General features: G+C 45.5%; 1 protein-coding gene across 1 annotated transcript in view; it reads right to left on the bottom strand.

Moving 5' to 3' along the window:
- Window positions 1-21,744, bottom strand: part of LOC139531977 (plexin domain-containing protein 2-like) — a 176,073-nt gene that overhangs the window by 64,908 nt on the left and 89,421 nt on the right. Inside the window, exons 3-4 of the mRNA XM_071329044.1 lie at window positions 9,990-10,136; window positions 7,742-7,811 (exon numbers count right to left, since the gene is read on the bottom strand). Coding sequence (XP_071185145.1) covers window positions 7,742-7,811; window positions 9,990-10,136 — 217 coding nt within the window. The remainder of the gene's footprint in view (window positions 1-7,741; window positions 7,812-9,989; window positions 10,137-21,744) is intronic.

Raw genomic sequence — 21,744 nt, 5'->3', positions numbered from 1 at the left:
ATTATCTATGCATAGTCACTTTACAAATCACCTCGACTAACCTGTACCCCCGCACATTGACTCGGTACCGGTACCCCCTGTATATAGCCTTGTTATTGTTATGTAATTTTTTTGTCTTACTTTTTGATTTTTCATCATTTTTTTTCTCTTTAGTTTATTAAGTAAATATTTTCTTAACTCTATATCTTGAACTGCATTGATGGTTAAGGGCTTGTAAGTAAGCATTTCACCTGTTGTATTCGGCGCATGTGACAAATAAAATTTGATTTGGATGATAAAAGGGTTATTGGTAGAACCGTTACAGAGGGTTCTAGAAGAACCCTTCGTATACACGTAGGGTTCTAGGTAGAACCCTTTACAGAGGGATCTCTAAGAACCACAAACTGAAGAACCCTACCTTTTGTTCTAGGAGTGCACACACATCAGCCCTGTGGTTATCCTCCCTTAAAACAAAGTATGTGTCCCAAATGGCAAACTATTCCCTTTATAGTGCATTACTTTTGACAAGGGCCCGTCACTAAAAAGGGAATAGGATGCTATTTGGGATGCAACCAATGCCTACAACCATAGCGTGCCTGGAGAAAAACAGAGCCGCTGGACCCAATGCATGTGTGTATGGTGGAATCTGGAGCTGAGGGTGACGTGTGTGTGTGTGTGTTTCAGGGTTTTGACAGGGGGCCAGTTCTGGGCCAGTAAAGACATCACACTGCTGGGTTTCTACCCTGGCTGTCTCTGACAGGCTGGCTGTCTCTTACGTAGGGATCAGATCACATATCACCACTCTGTGTCCCAAATGGCACTCTATTATATAGTGCGCTACTTTTGACCAGGTAGGGAATAGGGTGCCGTTTGGGACCGATAAGACCGGTCTCTAGCGCTACAACCTCCTACCTCTAGACACTTCTCTACATTTGGCTCCAGCAGCACTAACAACACATCACGTCACAACAACACTTCTTGTGTGACTTCTGTTATTAGGTGATTCATTTCTAAGCGTTGAAGCAACACCATGCCAGAACACCACTTCGTTTGATCATGTGCTATGTGATTTGTCTGTAAATGTGCCTGACCTATACACTGAGTGTACATAGCATTCAGAACGCCTTCCTAATTTCCCCTCAGAAAAGCCCCGACTCGTCGGGGCATGGACTCTACGTGGTGTCGATAGCGTTCCACAGGGATGCTGGCCCATGTGGACTACAATGCTTCACCACAGTTAGAACAGGGCTCCGGGCAGCCGAGCGGAAATGGAGGAAAACTCGCCTCCCTGCGGACCTGGCATCCTTTCACTCCCTCCTCTCTACATTTTCCTCTTCTGTCTCTGCTGCTAAAGCCACTTTCTACCACTCTAAATTCCAAGCATCTGCCTCTAACCCCAGGAAGCTCTTTGCCACCTTCTCCTCCCTCCTGAATCCTCCTCCCCCTCCCCCCCCCTCCTCCCTCTCTGCAGATGACTTCGTCAACCATTTTGAAAAGAAGGTCGACGACATCCGATCCTCGTTTGCTAAGTCAAACGACACCGCTGGTTCTGCTCACACTGCCCCACCCTGTGCTCTGACCTCTTTCTCCCCTCTCTCTCCAGATGAAATCTCGCGTCTTGTGACGGCCGGCCGCCCAACAACCTGCCCGCTTGACCCTATCCCCTCCTCTCTTCTCCAGACCATTTCCGGAGACCTTCTCCCTTACCTCACCTCGCTCATCAACTCATCCCTGACCGCTGGCTACGTCCCTTCCGTCTTCAAGAGAGCGAGAGTTGCACCCCTTCTGAAAAAACCTACACTCGATCCCTCCGATGTCAACAACTACAGACCAGTATCCCTTCTTTCTTTTCTCTCCAAAACTCTTGAACGTGCCGTCCTTGGCCAGCTCTCCCGCTATCTCTCTCAGAATGACCTTCTTGATCCAAATCAGTCAGGTTTCAAGACTAGTCATTCAACTGAGACTGCTCTTCTCTGTATCACGGAGGCGCTCCGCACTGCTAAAGCTAACTCTCTCTCCTCTGCTCTCATCCTTCTAGACCTATCGGCTGCCTTCGATACTGTGAACCATCAGATCCTCCTCTCCACCCTCTCCGAGTTGGGCATCTCCGGCGCGGCCCACGCTTGGATTGCGTCCTACCTGACAGGTCGCTCCTACCAGGTGGCGTGGCGAGAATCTGTCTCCTCACCACGTGCTCTCACCACTGGTGTCCCCCAGGGCTCTGTTCTAGGCCCTCTCCTATTCTCGCTATACACCAAGTCACTTGGCTCTGTCATAACCTCACATGGTCTCTCCTATCATTGCTATGCAGACGACACACAACTAATCTTCTCCTTTCCCCCTTCTGATGACCAGGTGGCGAATCGCATCTCTGCATGTCTGGCAGACATATCAGTGTGGATGACGGATCACCACCTCAAGCTGAACCTCGGCAAGACGGAGCTGCTCTTCCTCCCGGGGAAGGACTGCCCGTTCCATGATCTCGCCATCACGGTTGACAACTCCATTGTGTCCTCCTCCCAGAGCGCTAAGAACCTTGGCGTGATCCTGGACAACACCCTGTCGTTCTCAACCAACATCAAGGCGGTGGCCCGTTCCTGTAGGTTCATGCTCTACAACATCCGCAGAGTACGACCCTGCCTCACACAGGAAGCGGCGCAGGTCCTAATCCAGGCACTTGTCATCTCCCGTCTGGATTACTGCAACTCGCTGTTGGCTGGGCTCCCTGCCTGTGCCATTAAACCCCTACAACTCATCCAGAACGCCGCAGCCCGTCTGGTGTTCAACCTTCCCAAGTTCTCTCACGTCACCCCGCTCCTCCGCTCTCTCCACTGGCTTCCAGTTGAAGCTCGCATCCGCTACAAGACCATGGTGCTTGCCTACGGAGCTGTGAGGGGAACGGCACCTCAGTACCTCCAGGCTCTGATCAGGCCCTACACCCAAACAAGGGCACTGCGTTCATCCACCTCTGGCCTGCTCGCCTCCCTACCACTGAGGAAGTACAGTTCCCGCTCAGCCCAGTCAAAACTGTTCGCTGCTCTGGCCCCCCAATGGTGGAACAAACTCCCTCACGACGCCAGGACAGCGGAGTCAATCACCACCTTCCGGAGACACCTGAAACCCCACCTCTTTAAGGAATACCTAGGATAGGATAAAGTAATCCTTCTCACTCCCCCCCCCCTTAAAAGATTTAGATGCACTATTGTAAAGTGGCCGTTCCACTGGATGTCATAAGGTGAATGCACCAATTTGTAAGTCGCTCTGGATAAGAGCGTCTGCTAAATGACTTAAATGTAAATGTAAATGTTAGGTCAAGTTAGCTGGATGTCCTTTGGGTGGTGGATCATTCTTGATACACACGGGAAACCCTGCAGTTCTTGCCCCAAACCGTTGTTCCTGGCACCTACTACCATACCCCGTTCAAAGGCCCTTAAATATCTTGTCTTGCCCATTCACCCTCTGAATGGCACATGTACACAATCCATGCCTCAATTGTCTCAAGGCTTTAAAATTATTCTTTAACCTATCTCCTCCCCTTCATCTACACTGACTGAAGTGGATTTAACAAGTGATCAATAAGGGATCATAGCGTTCACCTGGATAGTCTGTCATGGAATGAGCAGGTGTTCATAATGTTTTGTACACTCAGCTGATGTACGGTGTCCATAATAGGACTACTGCTGAGACTGTGGCTGTCCTAATATGGACGGCTTAGTACTGTTCCTGTCCTATCCCCTTCCTGGCTGCATGCAGGGCCATATGTCTCCAGCCTTAGACCCACACCATCCCACACTGTCTCTCTAGCTTGACGCTCACAGGAGGATAACACAATTCCAATGGAGGAATGGAAGGTTGGAGCAGGGTAGAGCTGGAGGGGCGGAAAGGCTAGCTAAATGGATAAATGAGTTGGGAGGGGGAGGAGAGGAAGGAGGGAGGAAAAGAGGATGACAGAGGGATGAAGGGAGGGGTCGACACTGAAATGGAGGTGTGTGAACAGGGATTTAGAGAGGCAGAGTCCTGGAGCCTGCGGTGAGCTGATAGCCGTTCCTACTCCCCTCTTCCTCCTCTTCTCCTCTCCTCCATCACTCCGTGTCTCTCTGGAGAAATGCAGGGACTCTTTATCTACTGTGGGGTAGCTGCTAGCTGCTAACAGAATTTGATTGCATCCCAAATGGCATCCTATTCCCTATATGGTGCACTACTTTTGACCAGAACCCTATGGGCTCTGGTCAAAAGTAGGGCACTATATTGGGAATAGGGTTCCATTTGGGACATACTACTATTCATCTCTCATGACTACAACACTGTTCTGGAAGCTCCATGCTCTACAGGATAGCTCTGAGGTAGTGAGATATACTATAGCTCGGGAGGAACATTCACCTTGTCCAGTAATAGTCGAAGAAATCAGGAAAATTATATATTCGCATGATGATAATGGTGATTGTGATTTATTTTCTTCCATTATGATTACAGTCTAATGTCAGCATACATTGCTGGAATAGTTGGGTACGGTTTAAGCATGACTCCTTGATATGATAATAGCCACTAAAGATGTTGTGGTTTCACCCTCAGTCTCGGTGGAAAATACTTCTCCTCCTCCTCCCTTCTCCTCCTTTCTTCTCCTCCTCCTTCCTTCACCTCCCTTCCTCCACCTCCCTAGTGCTGTTGGAACATTTACTAACACACTCTCCTCTTTTGTAACGTGTCTGACTTGCTCTGGTCCATTACACACACAAACACACCCCATACCCACAGATACAGAAAGCAGGAAGCGTTGTCATAATTTGATCATTTTCATCTTAATATTCATACTTTCATGTCACTCCTATTTATATCCTATGTACACTGCTCAAAAAAATAAAGGGAACACTTAAACAACACAATGTAACTCCAAGTCAATCACACTTCTGTGAAATCAAACTGTCCACTTAGGAAGCAACACTGATTGACAATAAATTGCACATGCTGTTGTGCAAATGGAATAGACAACAGGTGGAAATTATAGGCAATTAGCAAGACACCCCCAATAAAGGAGTGGTTCTGCAGGTGGTGACCACAGACCACTTCTCAGTTCCTATGCTTCCTGGCTGATGTTTTGGTCACTTTTGAATGCTGGCGGTGCTTTCACTCTAGTGGTAGCATGAGATGGAGTCTACAACCCACACAAGTGGCTCAGGTAGTACAGCTCATCCAGGATGGCACATCAATGCGAGCTGTGGCAAGAAGGTTTGCTGTGTCTGTCAGCGTAGTGTCCAGAGCATGGAGGCGCTACCAGGAGACAGGCCAGTACATCAGGAGACATGGAGGAGGCCGTAGGAGGGCAACAACCCAGCAGCAGGACCGCTACCTCCGCCTTTGAGCAGGAGGAGCACTGCCAGAGCCCTGCAAAATGACCTCCAGCAGGCCACAAATGTGCATGTGTCTGCTCAAACGGTCAGAAACAGACTCCATGAGGGTGGTATGAGGGCCCGACGTCCACAGGTGGGGGTTGTGCTTACAGCCCAACACCGTGCAGAACGTTTGGCATTTGCCAGAGAACACCAAGATTGGCAAATTCGCCACTGGCGCCCTGTGCTCTTCACAGATGAAAGCAGGTTCACACTGAGCACGTGACAGATGTGACAGAGTTTGGAGACGCCGTGGAGAACGTTCTGCTGCCTGCAACATCCTCCAGCATGACCGGTTTGGTGGTGGGTCAGTCATGGTGTGGGGTGGCATTTCTTTGGGGGGCCGCACAGCCCTCCATGTGCTCGCCAGAGGTAGCCTGACTGACATTAGGTACCGAGATGAGATCCTCAGACCCCTTGTGAGACCATATGCTGGTGCGGTTGGCCCTGGGTTCCTCCTAATGCAAGACAATGCTAGACCTCATGTGGCTGGAGTGTGTCAGCAGTTCCTGCAAGAGGAAGGCATTGATGCTATGGACTGGCCCGCCCGTTCCCCAGTCCTGAATCCAATTGAGCACATCTGGGACATCATGTCTCGCTCCATCCACCAACGCCACGTTGCACCACAGACTGTCCAGGAGTTGGCGGATGCTTTAGTCCAGGTCTGGGAGGAGATGCCTCAGGAGACCATCCGCCACCTCATCAGGAGCATGCCCAGGCGTTGTAGGGAGGTCATACAGGCACGTGGAGGCCACACACACTACTGAGCCTCATTTTGACTTGTTTTAAGGACATTACATCAAAGTTGGATCAGCCTGTAGTGTGGTTTTCCACTTTAATTTTGAGTGTGACTCCAAATCCAGGCCTCCATGGGTTGATAAATATGATTTCCATTGATAATTTTTGTGTGATTTTGTTGTCAGCACATTCAACTATGTAAAGAAAAAAGTATTTAATAAGAATATTTCATTCATTCAGATCTAGGATGTGTTATTTTAGTGTTCCCTTTATTTTTTTGAGCAGTGTATATCAATGGATTATTATTTCACTCCTATTTCACATGTACTGTATATCAATGGGTTATTATATCACTCCTATTTCACATGTACTGTATATCAATGGGTTATTATATCACTCCTATTTCACATGTATATCAATGGGTTATTATATCACTCCTATTTCACATGTATATCAAAGGGTTATTATTCCAGCACTTGGCAGTGCAGGTCCTTTTCCAAATCCAAACTCTGGTCTGGTTCTCTCTCCAACATAATCTGCATCCCAAATGGCACCCTATTCCCTATACAGTGCACTACTTTTGACCAGAGCCCTGGTCTAAAGTAGTGCACTATGTAGGGAATAGGGAGCCACTTGGGACGTATTCCAGGACCGGCTGGTATTGCTGAGTGTTGGGTACTGGGAGTGGTGGTGGTTTTCCCCAGGTCTAGCAGGCTGGCCACTGGTGCTGAGTGTTGTAAGTGGTTTTGTACCATTCTAACTGGCTGCCTGGAAGACTTGTGCTGAGGGCTGTTAGTGGTTTTGTACTGCGGTCTGCGCCAGATGAGAGTTTTCAAAGCTCAATTTGTTTGGCTGGCCTGGCAGTCGACAGACTGTGACGAGATGAGATAAATAACCTTCTGTTTGACCCTTTACACTCTCAGTATTCAGATATCAATCACACACACACACACACACACACACACACACACACACACACACACACACACACACACACACACACACACACACACACACACACACACACACACACACACACACACACACACACACACACACACACACACACACACACACACACACACACACACACACACACACAAAGGTACAAACAAACAGAAACAAACATGCATGCACCCACCCACCCACGCACACACACACACACTAAATGCTTCTGTACACCAGCAATGATTTCTCTAACCTCATTACAAACTCTTCTAAACCCTGGAGCAATAAAGCAATGGCTGTATAATTAAGCAATAAGGCCAGGGGGTGCGGTATATGGCCAATATAACACAGCTAAGGGCTGTTCTTAAGCAAAACGCAACGTGGAGTGGATACAGACCTTAGCCGTTGTATATTGGTTATATACCACAAACCCTGAGGTGCCTTATTGCTATTATAAAGTGGTTACCAAGGTCTGATATACCACGGCTTTCAAGCAATCATCAATCAGGCCTCGAACCACCCAGTTTATAATATGCCATGTAGAATTGCAATGATAATTCAGACTGCTACCAAATAAAAGTCAAGCGCATGCACATGCACTCACACGCACACAATTTCACTTTTGCTAGCATTCATTCGATCTCCCTCAATCACGACAACATTAACTCGGGAAGAGGTTGTTCACTTACCACCAGTTGCCACGGTGAGATCGCGCAGAAAATGTCCATAAAAGGGGAAATCGAAGGATAGATTGACTCTCTGCATGAAGGGGAAAAAAACACAAGACCCAGGTCAGAAAGAGAGCTCCAAAAAGACATGCAAGATAAGACTGAAAAAGACTCATGAGGATAAAAGTTGAGTCTCAGGCAGAGAAAGTCGGTTCAAGGTAAACAAAGAGGCACTCGGGACAGAACATTCTTATGCTCAACCTTTCTCAGTTCTTTGGGTAGCTGACTATTCATTTTACCACAAGCCACGTTATGATTTGTTTTTAAGCAAATATTCATCTCCCAGGATAAAATACAATGTTGCGGTTATGAAAACAAAACATTTCGGAGTTCATACATTTACATTTAAAAAATAATAATAATTACACACCCTTCCTAGAGTTTGAACATAAAAGAACATGCATTTTTCAATGAGCTCACAGAGTGAAACGCAATGTGCACACTCATGTACAGTATGTGCAAAACAAGATTAGTACAAAAATGTTCCCGACCAATTACTGAAAAATTAGTTCGATAACAAGTAAGAAAAACCCTAAATGAGCTGACTACAGTATATTTATATTATATTCATATATTTCTATTGATTCCTAAATGTATATGCTATTGGATTTGACATTCTACCACACTCTTGGGACAATTTCTGTGTCAGATAGAGTAGTTAAATCGATTCAAATGTGATGGTTTACAGCACTGCTTTGAGGCAGCACAACTGTCACTTGGGCCATTGCAGTACTGTATAATGGCCTACGTCCCAAATGGCACCCTATTCCCAAGTGCACTACTTTTGTCCAGGGCCCATAGGACTGTATATAGGGAATAGGGTGCATAACTCCATGGTAAACATAGCAACATAATCCAGGATTAGGCCAGGGGGAGTAATGCTGCGGCCCACCACAGTCAATTACCATGACTAAACACAGTCGTTCAACAGCTTAGCTTCTACGCTTTATTTTGATTAATTTGCTTGTTTTTTACGATTCCATTGGCTGATTATGTTCTGTGGGTATTCCAACACACTGGGGCTGGCACAACGCGGTGCCAGAAATCAACACTGCTAACAGTGAGCCTTCCTTCTCCTCCTTCTAAGACACATTGTCGAACACGGCAGTCACATTTCTGGCCCACTAGCCTCCTTATGGTAATCTCTGGGGGTGTGTCCCAAACGGCATCCTCTCCTATATAGTGCGCTACTCGGGTCAAAAAGCACTTCGTAGGAAATAGTGTGCAAAGGGATGCATCCTCTGCGTATCCCCTGCTCAGCGAAGGTCCTTGTCAGTTTGGCTGAATGGGGTTTGGTACAGCTGGCTGGGCTGGCTGGCACTACTATCCCCAGGCCAAATGGCTTGTGTCCGATGTGATGTCGCACTCAGTGTGGTCTGTTTCTCTCCCTCTCCTCTTCTCTCCTGCTTCAATGACCATTCACTTTGGGTATTCATGTCCAGCATCCAACATATTGATTGTCTGGACACAGTCAAAGCGTGAGTAGCAAATGACACCCTTTTCCCAATGTAGTGCATTACTTTTGACCAGGGCCCAAAGGTCAAAAGTAGTGCACTATGTAGGGAATAGGGTGCCATTTGGGACATACCCTGAGAAAACTTCCCAATACCACTTGCTCGGTTCTTTCACTGTGGAAGAATAAGGAAAGCTGCACTCTCCATAACCCTCTCCAATTAAAAGGGAAGCCTTGCCCCAGTTTGTATGGCTCAATCCATCATCCAGTGACTGAAGGGGAGAATACACAATGCACCACTCCATTTTCTGTCTTTACTCATTGTGGATGGGACATTGTTTCATTATTTACCCCCATCTTCCCTCCTTCCCTCCTCCCTCCTTCATTCCACCCTGTTCTCTGTCTCCTGACTGTACAAGGACCTGATACAAATCCCAAAGCGGCTTGGTGACCTCATCAGTATGCACCTGTTCGTGCAGAGGTAGTGTGCTACGGAGTGAAGTTTTCCCCAGTTGCGGATCTAGGATCAGCTTCCCCTCCGCCAATCCTAACCTTAACCATTAGTTGGCCCAAGATCACTGACCCAAGATCATTGTCTACGGGAAACTTCACCCTACTGCTGCAGGGTGCAGCTCCCGCTGCAGTCTGTCCAATTCAAGGTCATTATGAGTCTATTTCATATCAAATCATTCCAAGTCATTCCAGGTATCACCCATTTTTCCACATAATCAGAATCTGAGAGGAAGGTTGTCTTACCGCAGCTTGCCTGTGAGTGTTGGACAAAATGCCATGGATCTTCACCTTCTCCTTGTCCATCTGGTCAACGTTTACCCACAAGTCCTTGCTCATGGGGTCCGTGGGGCCGTAGGTCTTTGATGTGTAGTAGTTGTGATCTGTGTCCTCCTATTGGACACAAAACAAAAACACTGGTTAGTTACACTTTATTTGGAGTGTCCCTTTACAGACAGTCTATAGACGTTCCTATATTGGAACGAAACAAAAGCACTGATTCAATAAGTGACCATTTGTCGATATTAATATAGTAAGACAAGAGCTGTGGTTCGTAGCTTGAGATTTATTGAAGGCCATCAAAACGTTGTTAGGTAGGGAGTGAAAGTATTGAATGAAAGTGGATGTAACCCTGTGCCACAGGGTGATTTATTAAAATAGAACCTCTGCTCCTTCATGTACATTAAGTCAGCTTTACGTGGGACGTTTTCTAGCCAGACAGAAACATCTATCGGTCTCTCCGTCTCTCAAGATAAATAATCCCTTGGCTTCAAAATTAACTGCAAAAGCATGGAAGACTAGTCTCAAATGATGACAGTTACAGTTAAATATGTGACTACCATTTATAGTAATTGAGTTAAACCTGTAGAACTGTTTTGATATCCATTGTATAATATACTTGTAAACATTTTGATGACAGGTGTTATGAAAACAGTGTATGTGTGTGTTGACATGTGTGTGTACTCAAATCATATCAAACTGTATTTGTCACATGTGCCGAATACAACAAGTGTAGACCTCACCGTGAAATGCTTACTTACAAGCCCTTAACCAACAGTGCAACTCAAGAAGAGTTAAGAAACTATTTACCAAATAAACTAAAGTAAATAATAATTGTTCAGCAGTCTTATGGATTGGGGGTAAAAGCTGTTAAGGAACCTTTTGGTCCTAGACCTGGTGCGCTGGTACCACTGCGGTAGAATAGAAAACGTTGGCGTATCCAAGATGGCGTAACAGTAGGACGTCTGTTTGTCTTGTCCTGTCCCATGTGTATATCTTTTTCTTCGTATATAAGATAGAACTGCCAAAGGGGGCAGAGTATATATATATATATTTTTTTAAATCTCAATTTCCATCTATGGACTGAACATACTCTCCTGCAACCCGCCTCAACCAATGTGGTAAGGATCTGCTATTTTTTACACTTTAAAACCGCAACCCCCATCAGAAGCTAGCCGGCTAACTAGCTACTAGCTAGTAGTCAGTTATGCACTGCTAGCGGTCATCACCGTTAGCTCGGACAACAGCCAGCCTCAGCCCGGTCAATTCCTGCCAGTCTGCACAGCGCGATATCAACCCAGAGCATATCGGACTGCTTTTTCTCTACCACATCTCCAGAATCCTACCACAAGCTCTGAACCTTTACACCGGGTCATCGCAGCTAGCTAGCTGCTATCCGAGTGGCTACTCCTGGCTAACGTCTCTGTCCCGAAGCAAGCACCAGTTAGCCTGGAGCTAGCCTTGAGCTAGGCCCATCTCCCGGCTAGCTAAAGAGGTCCATCAGCCAATTCTTGCCAATTGGCCTGGACCCTTTTACTGCCGACACGGAGCCCCGCCGATCCATCCATCCACTGATCTGCCGATGTAACCGTCCGAGGGGGTTTCAACAGGCTCTGTTGCGACGTCCCCCGAAGGCCCATCTGCTTTCCCCGGCCCACTAGCTGTCTGAATTGACGTGTCTACAGCTCGCCTAGCTACTCACTGGACCCTATGATCACTTAGCTACAAATGCCTCTCCCTAATGTCAAAATGCCTTGTCCATTGCTGTTTTGGTTAGTGATTATTGTCTTATTTCACTGTAGAGCTTCCAGCCCTGCTCAATATGCCTTAGCGAGCCCTTTTGTTCCACCCCCCACACATGCGGTGACCTCACCTGGCTTAAATGGTGCCTCTAGAGACAAAACCTCTCTCATCGTCACTCAATGCCTAGGTTTACCTCCACTGTATTCACATCCTACCATACCCTTGTCTGTACATTATGCCTTGAATCTATTCTTCCGCGCCCAGAAGTCTGCTCCTTTTACTCTCTGTTCCCGAACACACTAGACGACCAGTTCTTATAGCCTTTAGCCGTACTCTTATCCTACTCATCCTCTGTTCCTCTGGTGATGTAGAGGTTAATCCAGGCCCTGCAGCCCCTAGCTCCACTCCCATTCCCCAGGCGCTCTCATTTGTTGACTTCTGTAACCGTAAAAGCCTTGGTTTCATGCATGTTAACATTAGAAGCCTCCTCCCTAAGTTTGTTTTATTCACTGCTTTAGCACACTCCACCAACCAGGATGTCCTAGCCATGTCTGAATCCTGGCTTAGGAAGGCCACCAAAAATCCTGACATTTCCATCCCTAACTACAACATTTTCCGACAAGATAGAACTGCCAAAGGGAGCGGAGTTGCAATCTACTGCAGAGATAGTATGACAGAACTCTGCAGTCTATCAAACGATTCGAGCTTCTACTTTTAGAAATCCACCTTTCCAGAAAAAAGTCTCTCACCGTTGCCGCTTGTTATAGACCCCCTTCAGCCCCCAGCTGTGCCCTGGACACCATATGTGAATTGATTGCCCCCCATCTATCTTCAGAGTTCGTACTGTTAGGTGACCTAAACTGGGACATGCTTAACACCCCGGCCGTCCTACAATCTAAGCTAGATGCCCTAAATCTCACACAAATTATCAAGGAATTTATAGAGTTGGTTTAGTGCGGTCTTAGTGCCAGCATCGGTCTGTGGTAATAAATAGACGGCTACGAATAATATAGATGAGAATTCTCTTGGTAGATAGTGTGGTCTACATGTTATCATAATGTACTCTACCTCAGGCGAGCAACAACTTGATACTTCTTGTTATTGACAAAAAGACACACACCCCCACCCCTCGTCTCACCAGATGTAGCTTCTTCTCTATTCTGCCGGTGCATGGAAAATCCCACCAGCTCTATATTATCCGTGTCGTCGTTCAGCCAGGACTTGGTGAAACACAAGATATTACCGTTTTTAATGTCCCATTGGTAGGATAATCGTAGGTCATCAATTTTATTTTACAATGATTGCATGTTAGCAAGTAGAACGAATGGCAGTGGGAGTTCTCTCGCTTGCCTACGGATTCTCAGAAGGCAGCCCGACCTGCAATGCCCGACCCTCTTTTCCTCTGTCTTTTCTTCACACAAATGTTATTTTTGGTCATAAGCGATGGTAGCAGCAACATTATGTACAAAATAAGTTTAAAAATAAGTAACAAACAACTCAAAAAACCTAACAAAATATCATCCTCTTCGGCACACTCTTATCAGTACTGTAGGCTTATGCATATTTCTTCATTCTTCTTCATGTGTTCCACTTGGGCCCAGTCAGCATCTGAAGTGGTCGTAATGGCTGCTAATCAAATTAAGAAAGCCAGAAAGCATGACATCCTGCACTCGTAAAAGCCTGGCTTATAGGCTAATGGAGTGCAAAAGGCCCGGTCATGTTTTTTAACAGACACATTCATGAGGGCTTTTACGAGCAATGTGGACGCCACACGACTCCTTTTACTATTTCCTGTATGGAGTAAGCCGAACGCCCTGAGCTGCACCCCTATCTCTGCCTGCGTCCCAAATGGCACCTATTATCTACATAGGGCAATACTTTTGACGAGGGCCCCGAGGGCTCTGGTTAAAAGTAGTGCATTATATCTGGGACTGGGTGCCATTTGGGACAACAACTAACAGCTGGCAGAATGTTTTTTTAATGGGACATCTTCTCTCTGATCTGCACCTCTCGTAACCCACTAATACAAATAGGAGTGTTAAACCTGATTCAAGACACGTATAATATGGTAAATCTGATGCAAATGCATAAAAAATAAAGTATGACACTTGAAATTGAGCTCAGGTGCATCCTGTTTCCATTGATCATCCAGTTTCTACAACCTGATTAGAATCCACCTGTGGTAAATTCAATTGATTGGACATGATATGGAAAGGCACACACCTGTCTATATAAGGACCCACAGTTGACAGTGCATGGCGCTGGAGAACAAGGCTGATGTTTTACATATTTCTGACCAATTGTGTTTTTTTTGTTGCATTGTTTGCAACTTATTTTGTAACTTATTTTGTACATAATGTTGCTGCTACCGTCTCTTATGACCGAAAATAACTTCTGGACATCAGAACTGCGATTACTCACCACAGACGGGCAGAATCCTTTTTTCCCTTTAGTGAGTCTGACGAGCCCGATGTGAATGATATACTGCTTTCCCGGGAACAGGCCCAGATCCCCGTCATTTGCGTGAAGAGGTGGAGAAAAAGGGGTCCGAGGGCAGGCTGCCTGAGAATTCGTAGGCGATCGAATAAACCCCCACTTCCTTCCATTCTGCTAGCAAACGTGCAATCTTTGGAAAATAAAATCGCTGACCTACGCGGAAGATTAAACTACCAACGGGACATTCAAAACTGTAATATATTATGCTTCACAGAGTCGTGGCTGAACGACGACATTATCAACATACAGCTGGCTGGCTATATGCTGTATCGGCAGGATAGAACAGCTGCGTCTGGTAAGACAAGGGGCACCGGACTATGTATTTTTGTAAATAACAGCTGGTGCACGATATCTAAGAAAGTCTCGAGGTTTTGCTTGTCTGAGGTAGAGTATCTCATGATAAGCTGTAGATCACACTATCTACCTAGACAGTTTTCATCTGTATTTTATGTAGCTGTCTATATACCACCACAGACTGATGCTGTCACTAAGACTGCACTGAATGAGCTGTATTCCGCCATAACCAAACAGGAATTCGCTCACCCAGAGGCAGAGCTCGTAGTAGCCGAAGACTTTAATGCAGGGAAACTTAAATCCAAATTTCTATCAGCATGTTAAATGTGCAACCAGATGGAAAAAAAACTCTGCACCACCTTTATTCCACACACAGAGACGCATACAAAGCTCTCCCTCGCCCTCCATTTGGCAAATCTGACCATAATGCTATCCTCCTGATTCCTGCTTACAAGGAAAAATTAAAGCAGGAAGCACCAGTGACTCGATCAATAAAAAAGTGGTCAGATGAAGCAGATGTTAAGCTACAGGACTGTTTTGCTAGCACAGATTGGAATATATTCCGGGATTCCTCTGATGGCATTGAGGTGTACACCACAGCAGTCATTGGCTTCATCAATAAGTGTATCGATGACGTCGTCCCCACAGTGACAGTACGTACATACCCCAACCTGAAGCCATGGATTACAGGCAACATCCACACTGAGCTAAAGGCTAGAGCTGCTGCCATCAAGGAGCAGGACTCTAACCCGGAAGCTTATAAGAAATCCCGCTATGCCTTCCAACGAACCATCAAACAGGCAAAGCATCAATACAGGACTAAGATCGGATCGTACTACACCATCTCTGACGCTCGTCGGATGTGGCAGGGCTTGCAAACCATTACAGACTACAAAAGGGAAGCACAGCCGAGAGCTGCCCAGTGACGTGAACCTACCAGACGAGCAAAACTACTTCTATGCTCGCTTCGAGGTAAATAACACTGAAACATGCATGAGAGCACCACCTGTTCCTGAAGACTCACATCACGCTCTCCGCAGCCGATGTGAGTAAGACCTGTAAATAGGAGCAGACGGATTACCAGGACGTGTACTGCGTGCATGTGCTGACCAACTTGCAAGTGTCTTCACTGACATTTTCAACCTCTCCCTGTCCGAGTCTAATCAACATGTTTTAAGCAGACCACCATAGTCCCTGTGCCCAAGAACTCTAAGGTAACCTGCCTAAATGACTACCGACCCGTTGCACTCACGTCTCTAGCCATGAAGTGCTTTGAAAGGCTTGTCATGGCTCACATAAACCTCAAGGCACGACAGAGGATAGTGCGTATGGCCCAGTATATCACTGGGGCCAAGCTTCCTGCCATCCAGGACCTCTATACCAAGCGGTGTCAGAGGAAGGCGCTAAAAATTGTCAAGGACTCCAGCCACTCAAGTCATAGACTGTTCTCTCTGCTACCGCACGGCAAGCGGTACCGGAGCGCCAAGTCTAGGTCCAAGAGGCTTCTAAACAGCTTCTACCCCCAAGCCATAAGACTCCTAAACATCTAATCAAATGGCCACCCAGACTACTTGTGTTGCCCCCCCCTCTCTTTTACACTGCTGCTACTCTCTGTTGTTGTCATCTATGTCATCTATCACTTTAATAACTCTACCTATATGTACACATTACCTCAACTAACCGATGCCCCTGTACATCGACTCTGGACCCCCCTGTATATTATTGCTGCTCTTTAATTATTAGTTACTTTTATTTCTTATTCTTATTCATATTTTTCTTTAACTGCATTGTTGGTTAGGGGCTCGTGAATAAGCATTTCACTGTAAGGTCTACACCTGTTGTAATCAGCGCATGTGACTAATACAATTTGATTTGACAAGCCTTGAGGTCGAGGGAATTGTCCGTAGAGCTCGGAGACAGGATTGTGTCGAGGCACAGATCTTGGGAAGGGTACCAAAACATTTCTGCAACATTGAAGGTCCCCAAGAACACAGTGGCCTCCATCATTTTTAAATGGAAGAAGTTTGGAACCATCAAGACTCTTCCTAGAGCTGGCCGCTCGGCCAAACAGAGCAATCAGGGGAGAAGGCCTTGGTCAGGGAGGTGACCAAGAACCCAATGGTTACTCTGACAGAGCTCCAGAATTCCTCTTTGGAGATGGGAGAACCTTCCAGAAGGTCAACCATCTCTGCAGCCCTCGGCCAATCAGGCCTCTGTGGTAGAGTGGCCAGACAGAAGCCACTCCTCAGTAAAAGGCACAACAGCCCACTTGGAGTTTGCCAAAAGGCACCTGAAGACTCTCAGACCATGAGAAACAAGATTCTGTGATCTGATGAAACCAAGATTGAACTCTTTGGCCTGAATGTCAAGCGTCACGTCTGGATGAACCCTGGCACCATCCCTACGGTGAAGCATGGTGGTGGCAGCATTATGCTGTGGGGATGTTTTTCAGCAGCAAGGACTGGGAGACTAGTCAGGATCGAGGGAAAGATGAACGGAGCAAAGTACAGAGAGATCCTTGATGAAAACCTGCTCCAAAGCACTCAGGAACTCAGACTGGGGCAAAGGTTAATCTTCCAACAGGACAACGACCCTAAGTACACAGCCAAGACAACGCAGGAGTGGCTTCGGGTCAAGTCTCTGAATGCCCTCGAGTGGCCAAGGCAGAGCTCGGACTTGAACGTGATCGAACATCTCTGGAGAGACCTGAAAATAGCTGTGCAGCGACGCTCCCCATCCAACCTGACAGAGCTTGAGGGGATCTGCAGAGAAGAATGGGAGAAACTCCCTAAATACAGATTGTGCCAAGTTTGTAGCGTCATATCCAAGAAGAATTGAGGCTGTAATCGCTGCCAAAGGTGCTTCAACAAAGTACTGAGTAAGGGTCTGAATACTTACAGTATGTAAATGTGATATTATTTGAAAAAGAAAATGTTTACAGAATTTTCTGAAAACATATTTTTGCTTTGTCATTTTGGGATATTGTGTGTAGATTGATGAGGGGGAAAAAAGGATTTAATTTATTTTAGAATAAGGTTGTAACATAACAAAATGTGGAAAAAGTCAAGAGGTCTGAATACTTTCCGAATGGACTATATATAAGATAGAACTATTGTTTTGTTACTGAATGTTTTTTCTATCTAATAACTAAAAAGTCTGCATGGCATTTTAGTAAGGCCAATTCAACAAAGCCAAGTTGGGCAACAGATGGGATAAGTCCCAAATAGTTCCATATTCCATATTCCCTATGGGCCATGCTCAACAGTAGTGCACTATATTGGGAATAGGATGCCATTTGGGATTTACAGTAAGTAGATTCTTTGTACTAAAGACAGGTGAAATGTTGTTTACAAAGACACCGCTCTCCCCAACTGACAAGTCAGCAGGCATCATGCCAAACAAGGATAACATCTTAGTCTGCAAATGTGCTGAATATCCACTTTGTTATTGTGGGTTGAAATCCGATAATATTCAGCAGCTTTGGAAGTTGCTCAATTGTTTAGTTGCTTGGGGAGGGAGAGGAGGCTTTTCAACTGACCTCTATCAGACTGATGAGTAGGACACGCTGTGCTTTGTGCTTCCTCTGATAATCTGAACATTGTGGTGTGTGTGAGAGCACGCATGCATTTGTGTACATGTGTGCGTGCATGTTCTCTCTCACGTGTGTGTGCTTGTGTTGGGCTAGTCAAAGAGCTGTGAGACAAACACTACATGGATTAAACAAACATAACAACTCTTATTAAGAATAAACACATCATTTTATTCCCCTTGGAGGACAGTAATGTGGAAGATGTGTGGGCCTCAACACGTCCCATGCTGTAATACTAGAGTCGTGACATTGGGACTTTAAGGTTCTATCTGCGCAAATTTGAATACATGTTTGAATACATAAATAATTTTTTGGTTTTTGATTTACCAAGATAGAGTCAGAACACATCATCAAATACATTAATAAATGTATTGTGGTCATCAGACGAATTACTGTCATCACAGATCAACGATGTGACAACTGATCCCTTACTTGAAGATTTCTGACAGTGTTTTTTTTGTTTGCATGCCACTGTTGCTGGCTAGACTAGCCTAGACGATACTTAGAGGGAGATGGCAAAAACGTGTTCTGATTGGTCCGTCCGTATTTGCTTAGGTTTGTGATTGGATTGCAGATAGAACCCAAGTTCAAATGGGTTTATGCAGATAGAACTTTATAGTTTATTTCCCTTAAAATGTACTTTTACAATGTAACTTCACAGACATATGAAGAACCATCTAAAGATCAATCGTACATGACTAACTCATTTTTGACAAAAATGTCAGATATAACCTCAGAGTGTAGAATAGAATAGAGTGAGCGTGTTCTGGGTTTACGTAGCCCTGGTGGGATTAATACATAATAAACCTCTTAATTGAAGCTAGGCACAGCAGATGGGATATTGCTTTGTATTAATTGGTCGACCTTAAAACACACATTACCAAAGGCTGATTTTTTTTTCGCATTTGGGAGCCGCGGGTGCAGACAAAGCTTGTTAAGAAAACAGGCACGCTTTAGCAGCCAGTCAGGTTTACTCAGCAGATTAGTTTTGGGGGGTTATGAAACAAAGAAAAACGAGTACCGCTAGACCCTTGATACGTTTCCTACTAATCAGTACAGGATGTGTTGGCTATTTCCGGCCGTCTTTGGAGAGGAGGAAGAGGAGGAAGTCGGGGAGGAACTCCTTGGAGGCGAGAGGGGGCCAGCTGGCTGTTGTCATACTAGTTCCCCCCCGTGAATGCCATTAAGCAGACAAACAATAAACCCACATACAGTACGGTGTATGAGTCGCATTCCGTGAACCAAACAATCTCCAATTCACTTTTCAATTTCATGTATGAGTCATTTATTCAAGCTACTGCATCAACATTGCGTTACGGTGACGCCTGAATATCTTTATGCCAATGTTTTTCATTTCAAAATGTCACTGTCATCTCTTAAGAGATTCTGCCAAACAGATTTATTGTAGTGCAAGGAGATCGTTCCTAGCACTTCCTGTAAACAAACATGTACCTGTGGGTTTAATCACTTAGCTCCGACTACAGAGAGAGAAAGAGAGAGAGAGTTTGCTGGTTTAATTGGGTAAATAGGTATACTGTCACAATGGAGCATCAATCACATCAGTGTTACTGAATACACACAATACAGTACAGCTCTCTCCCTACTCTATGCATCCCTCTATCCCTCCTACAACGCACACACACATTCACACACACACACGTAGGCATGCACACTGGCACGCACAAACGCACAAACAACCTACACACACTAACACACATACACTACTGCGCTTTAGAAAGAAAACAGTACTCGTGTGTGCCCCTCACTCTCACGTCGGCTGATAATGTCTATGATCCATTATACCCGTCGTTCATCACTCTGCATCATCCCCTGCCCATTGGAGCAGCATTAGTGGAGCGTGTGGTGAAATCAAACAGCATTGCATTGCATGGAGCTGAGGTGTGCTGCACCTGCTCACTAACAAACCAGTAGGGCTTGGTGCTTTGAACACGTCATCCAGGCGCGAAGCAAACAGGAGTCCACAAAATAGCACAACCGTAAACACGAAATCGTGAAACACATGGATAGAAAAGTCACGCTTGCGTTTTGAAACTTTTTGTTTTCTTGTTTTAACAACGAACTCAAGCTGTTGCAACCAAAGGCAGACTTATGAGCCTGTAAAATAGAGGGCTGCCAACTTTTGAAGAAAGCTTGGAGTGAGATTTGCAATTTGAATTTCATTGCCCCCTGGCACAACCCCTAGACGGGAGGAAAATTGTACTGTTTTATAGCTTTGTAGCTCAAGAGAATGTGACAAGGGGGTGTTCTCTCGAAAGCAGCCTCTATGGTCTATGGTCTACACCAGGCATGGGCAACTGGCGGCCATGTCAGTCAAATTTTGATTAGTAAGTTAGTCTGGCGGCCAGCTATCTAAACTTGTAGTAATCATGGTTGAATTACCGACCGGGGTGCCCCAATTGATAATCAGATTTCATATTAAAAACTGCAAGTATATGTCTCCACCCTATGGCAAAATAAAATTAGTTATTAGTTATAATTAGTTATACAATTGCTAAATCTTCTCCCCACCCAATGGCAAAATGTGTAGAATTGCAGCAAACATACTTTAAAACAACAATATTTTCTCTATGTCCCATGGCAAAATGTGTAGCATTCCAGGAAATTAAATTGAAAACTGAAATAGTCTCTTCTCTGTCAAGAGGGGGGCCACTATTAAAAGAAAATGGTATTGCTTAGGGCCCCCAAATGCTAGGGCCGGCTCTGACTGCATGTGTGGGTATGGATGCAGGTACACAGACCCACGAGCCACTACGGCCTGATGAGTTTACATTGTTTGTGGCCCCCACCCCCATCAAAGTTGCCTAACCTTGGTCGACACCCAAACACATACAGAGGTGTGTTGTTATTGAAGAGCTCTAAGTGTTCTGTGGTTGCAGGTCTCTCTGTGCACCAGATAAACATGTGGTTAGGAGCCTTCTCAGCTAGCAGCCTTTAGGCTGGTTTACTTAAGGACACATAGACTTGTTCCCATCTGAACTTCATGAGATTGTTCCAAGCAATACAACTAAGAAGATATTGGCAACCTGCCTCATCTCAAGATATAGGCTTCCAGTGCTTTAAACGAAAGCTGTATTGGAGGCTGATAGCAAAAATGTGCTATCACTGCTAGGCTAGAAACCACAGTAGAGGGAAGTCTGATGTTAATCTCGGCCCCAGCCCTGGCAGAGAGACACACTCCAGGTGGGACAGAGAGAGAGCCAGACTTAAATCAAGGCAGACGACACCGGCTGAGATCAAAAACACTGCAGGTTCAGTCTGGAGAGCAATAACAGTGCCGAGCACTGCAGTCAACTATCTGGTAGTACTGGCGCAAATCAGCACGATTGAAGCCATTTCCTGGTAATGTCATATAGTGAAGTAAGATATATATATACATTTAGAAAAGCATCTCTCCCAGGTAATCTTTTAATAAAGGTACTGGTAAAGGGTCATACTAAAGCATTGTTCTGCAACTGAATATTTGATGGAAATCAAATGAAGCAATTGAAATGTTCAGAGCTGAGTCAATTCCTTTCCCGCTCTCTCTACTCCCAACTCAACAGAAATGAAGAATGTAATAATGCATCGCTCCCCTGGGAT

This window comes from Salvelinus alpinus, chromosome 10 (genome assembly GCF_045679555.1).
Source record: "Salvelinus alpinus chromosome 10, SLU_Salpinus.1, whole genome shotgun sequence".
NCBI lineage: Eukaryota > Metazoa > Chordata > Actinopteri > Salmoniformes > Salmonidae > Salvelinus > Salvelinus alpinus.
This window is presented reverse-complemented; position numbering and strand designations above follow the sequence as displayed.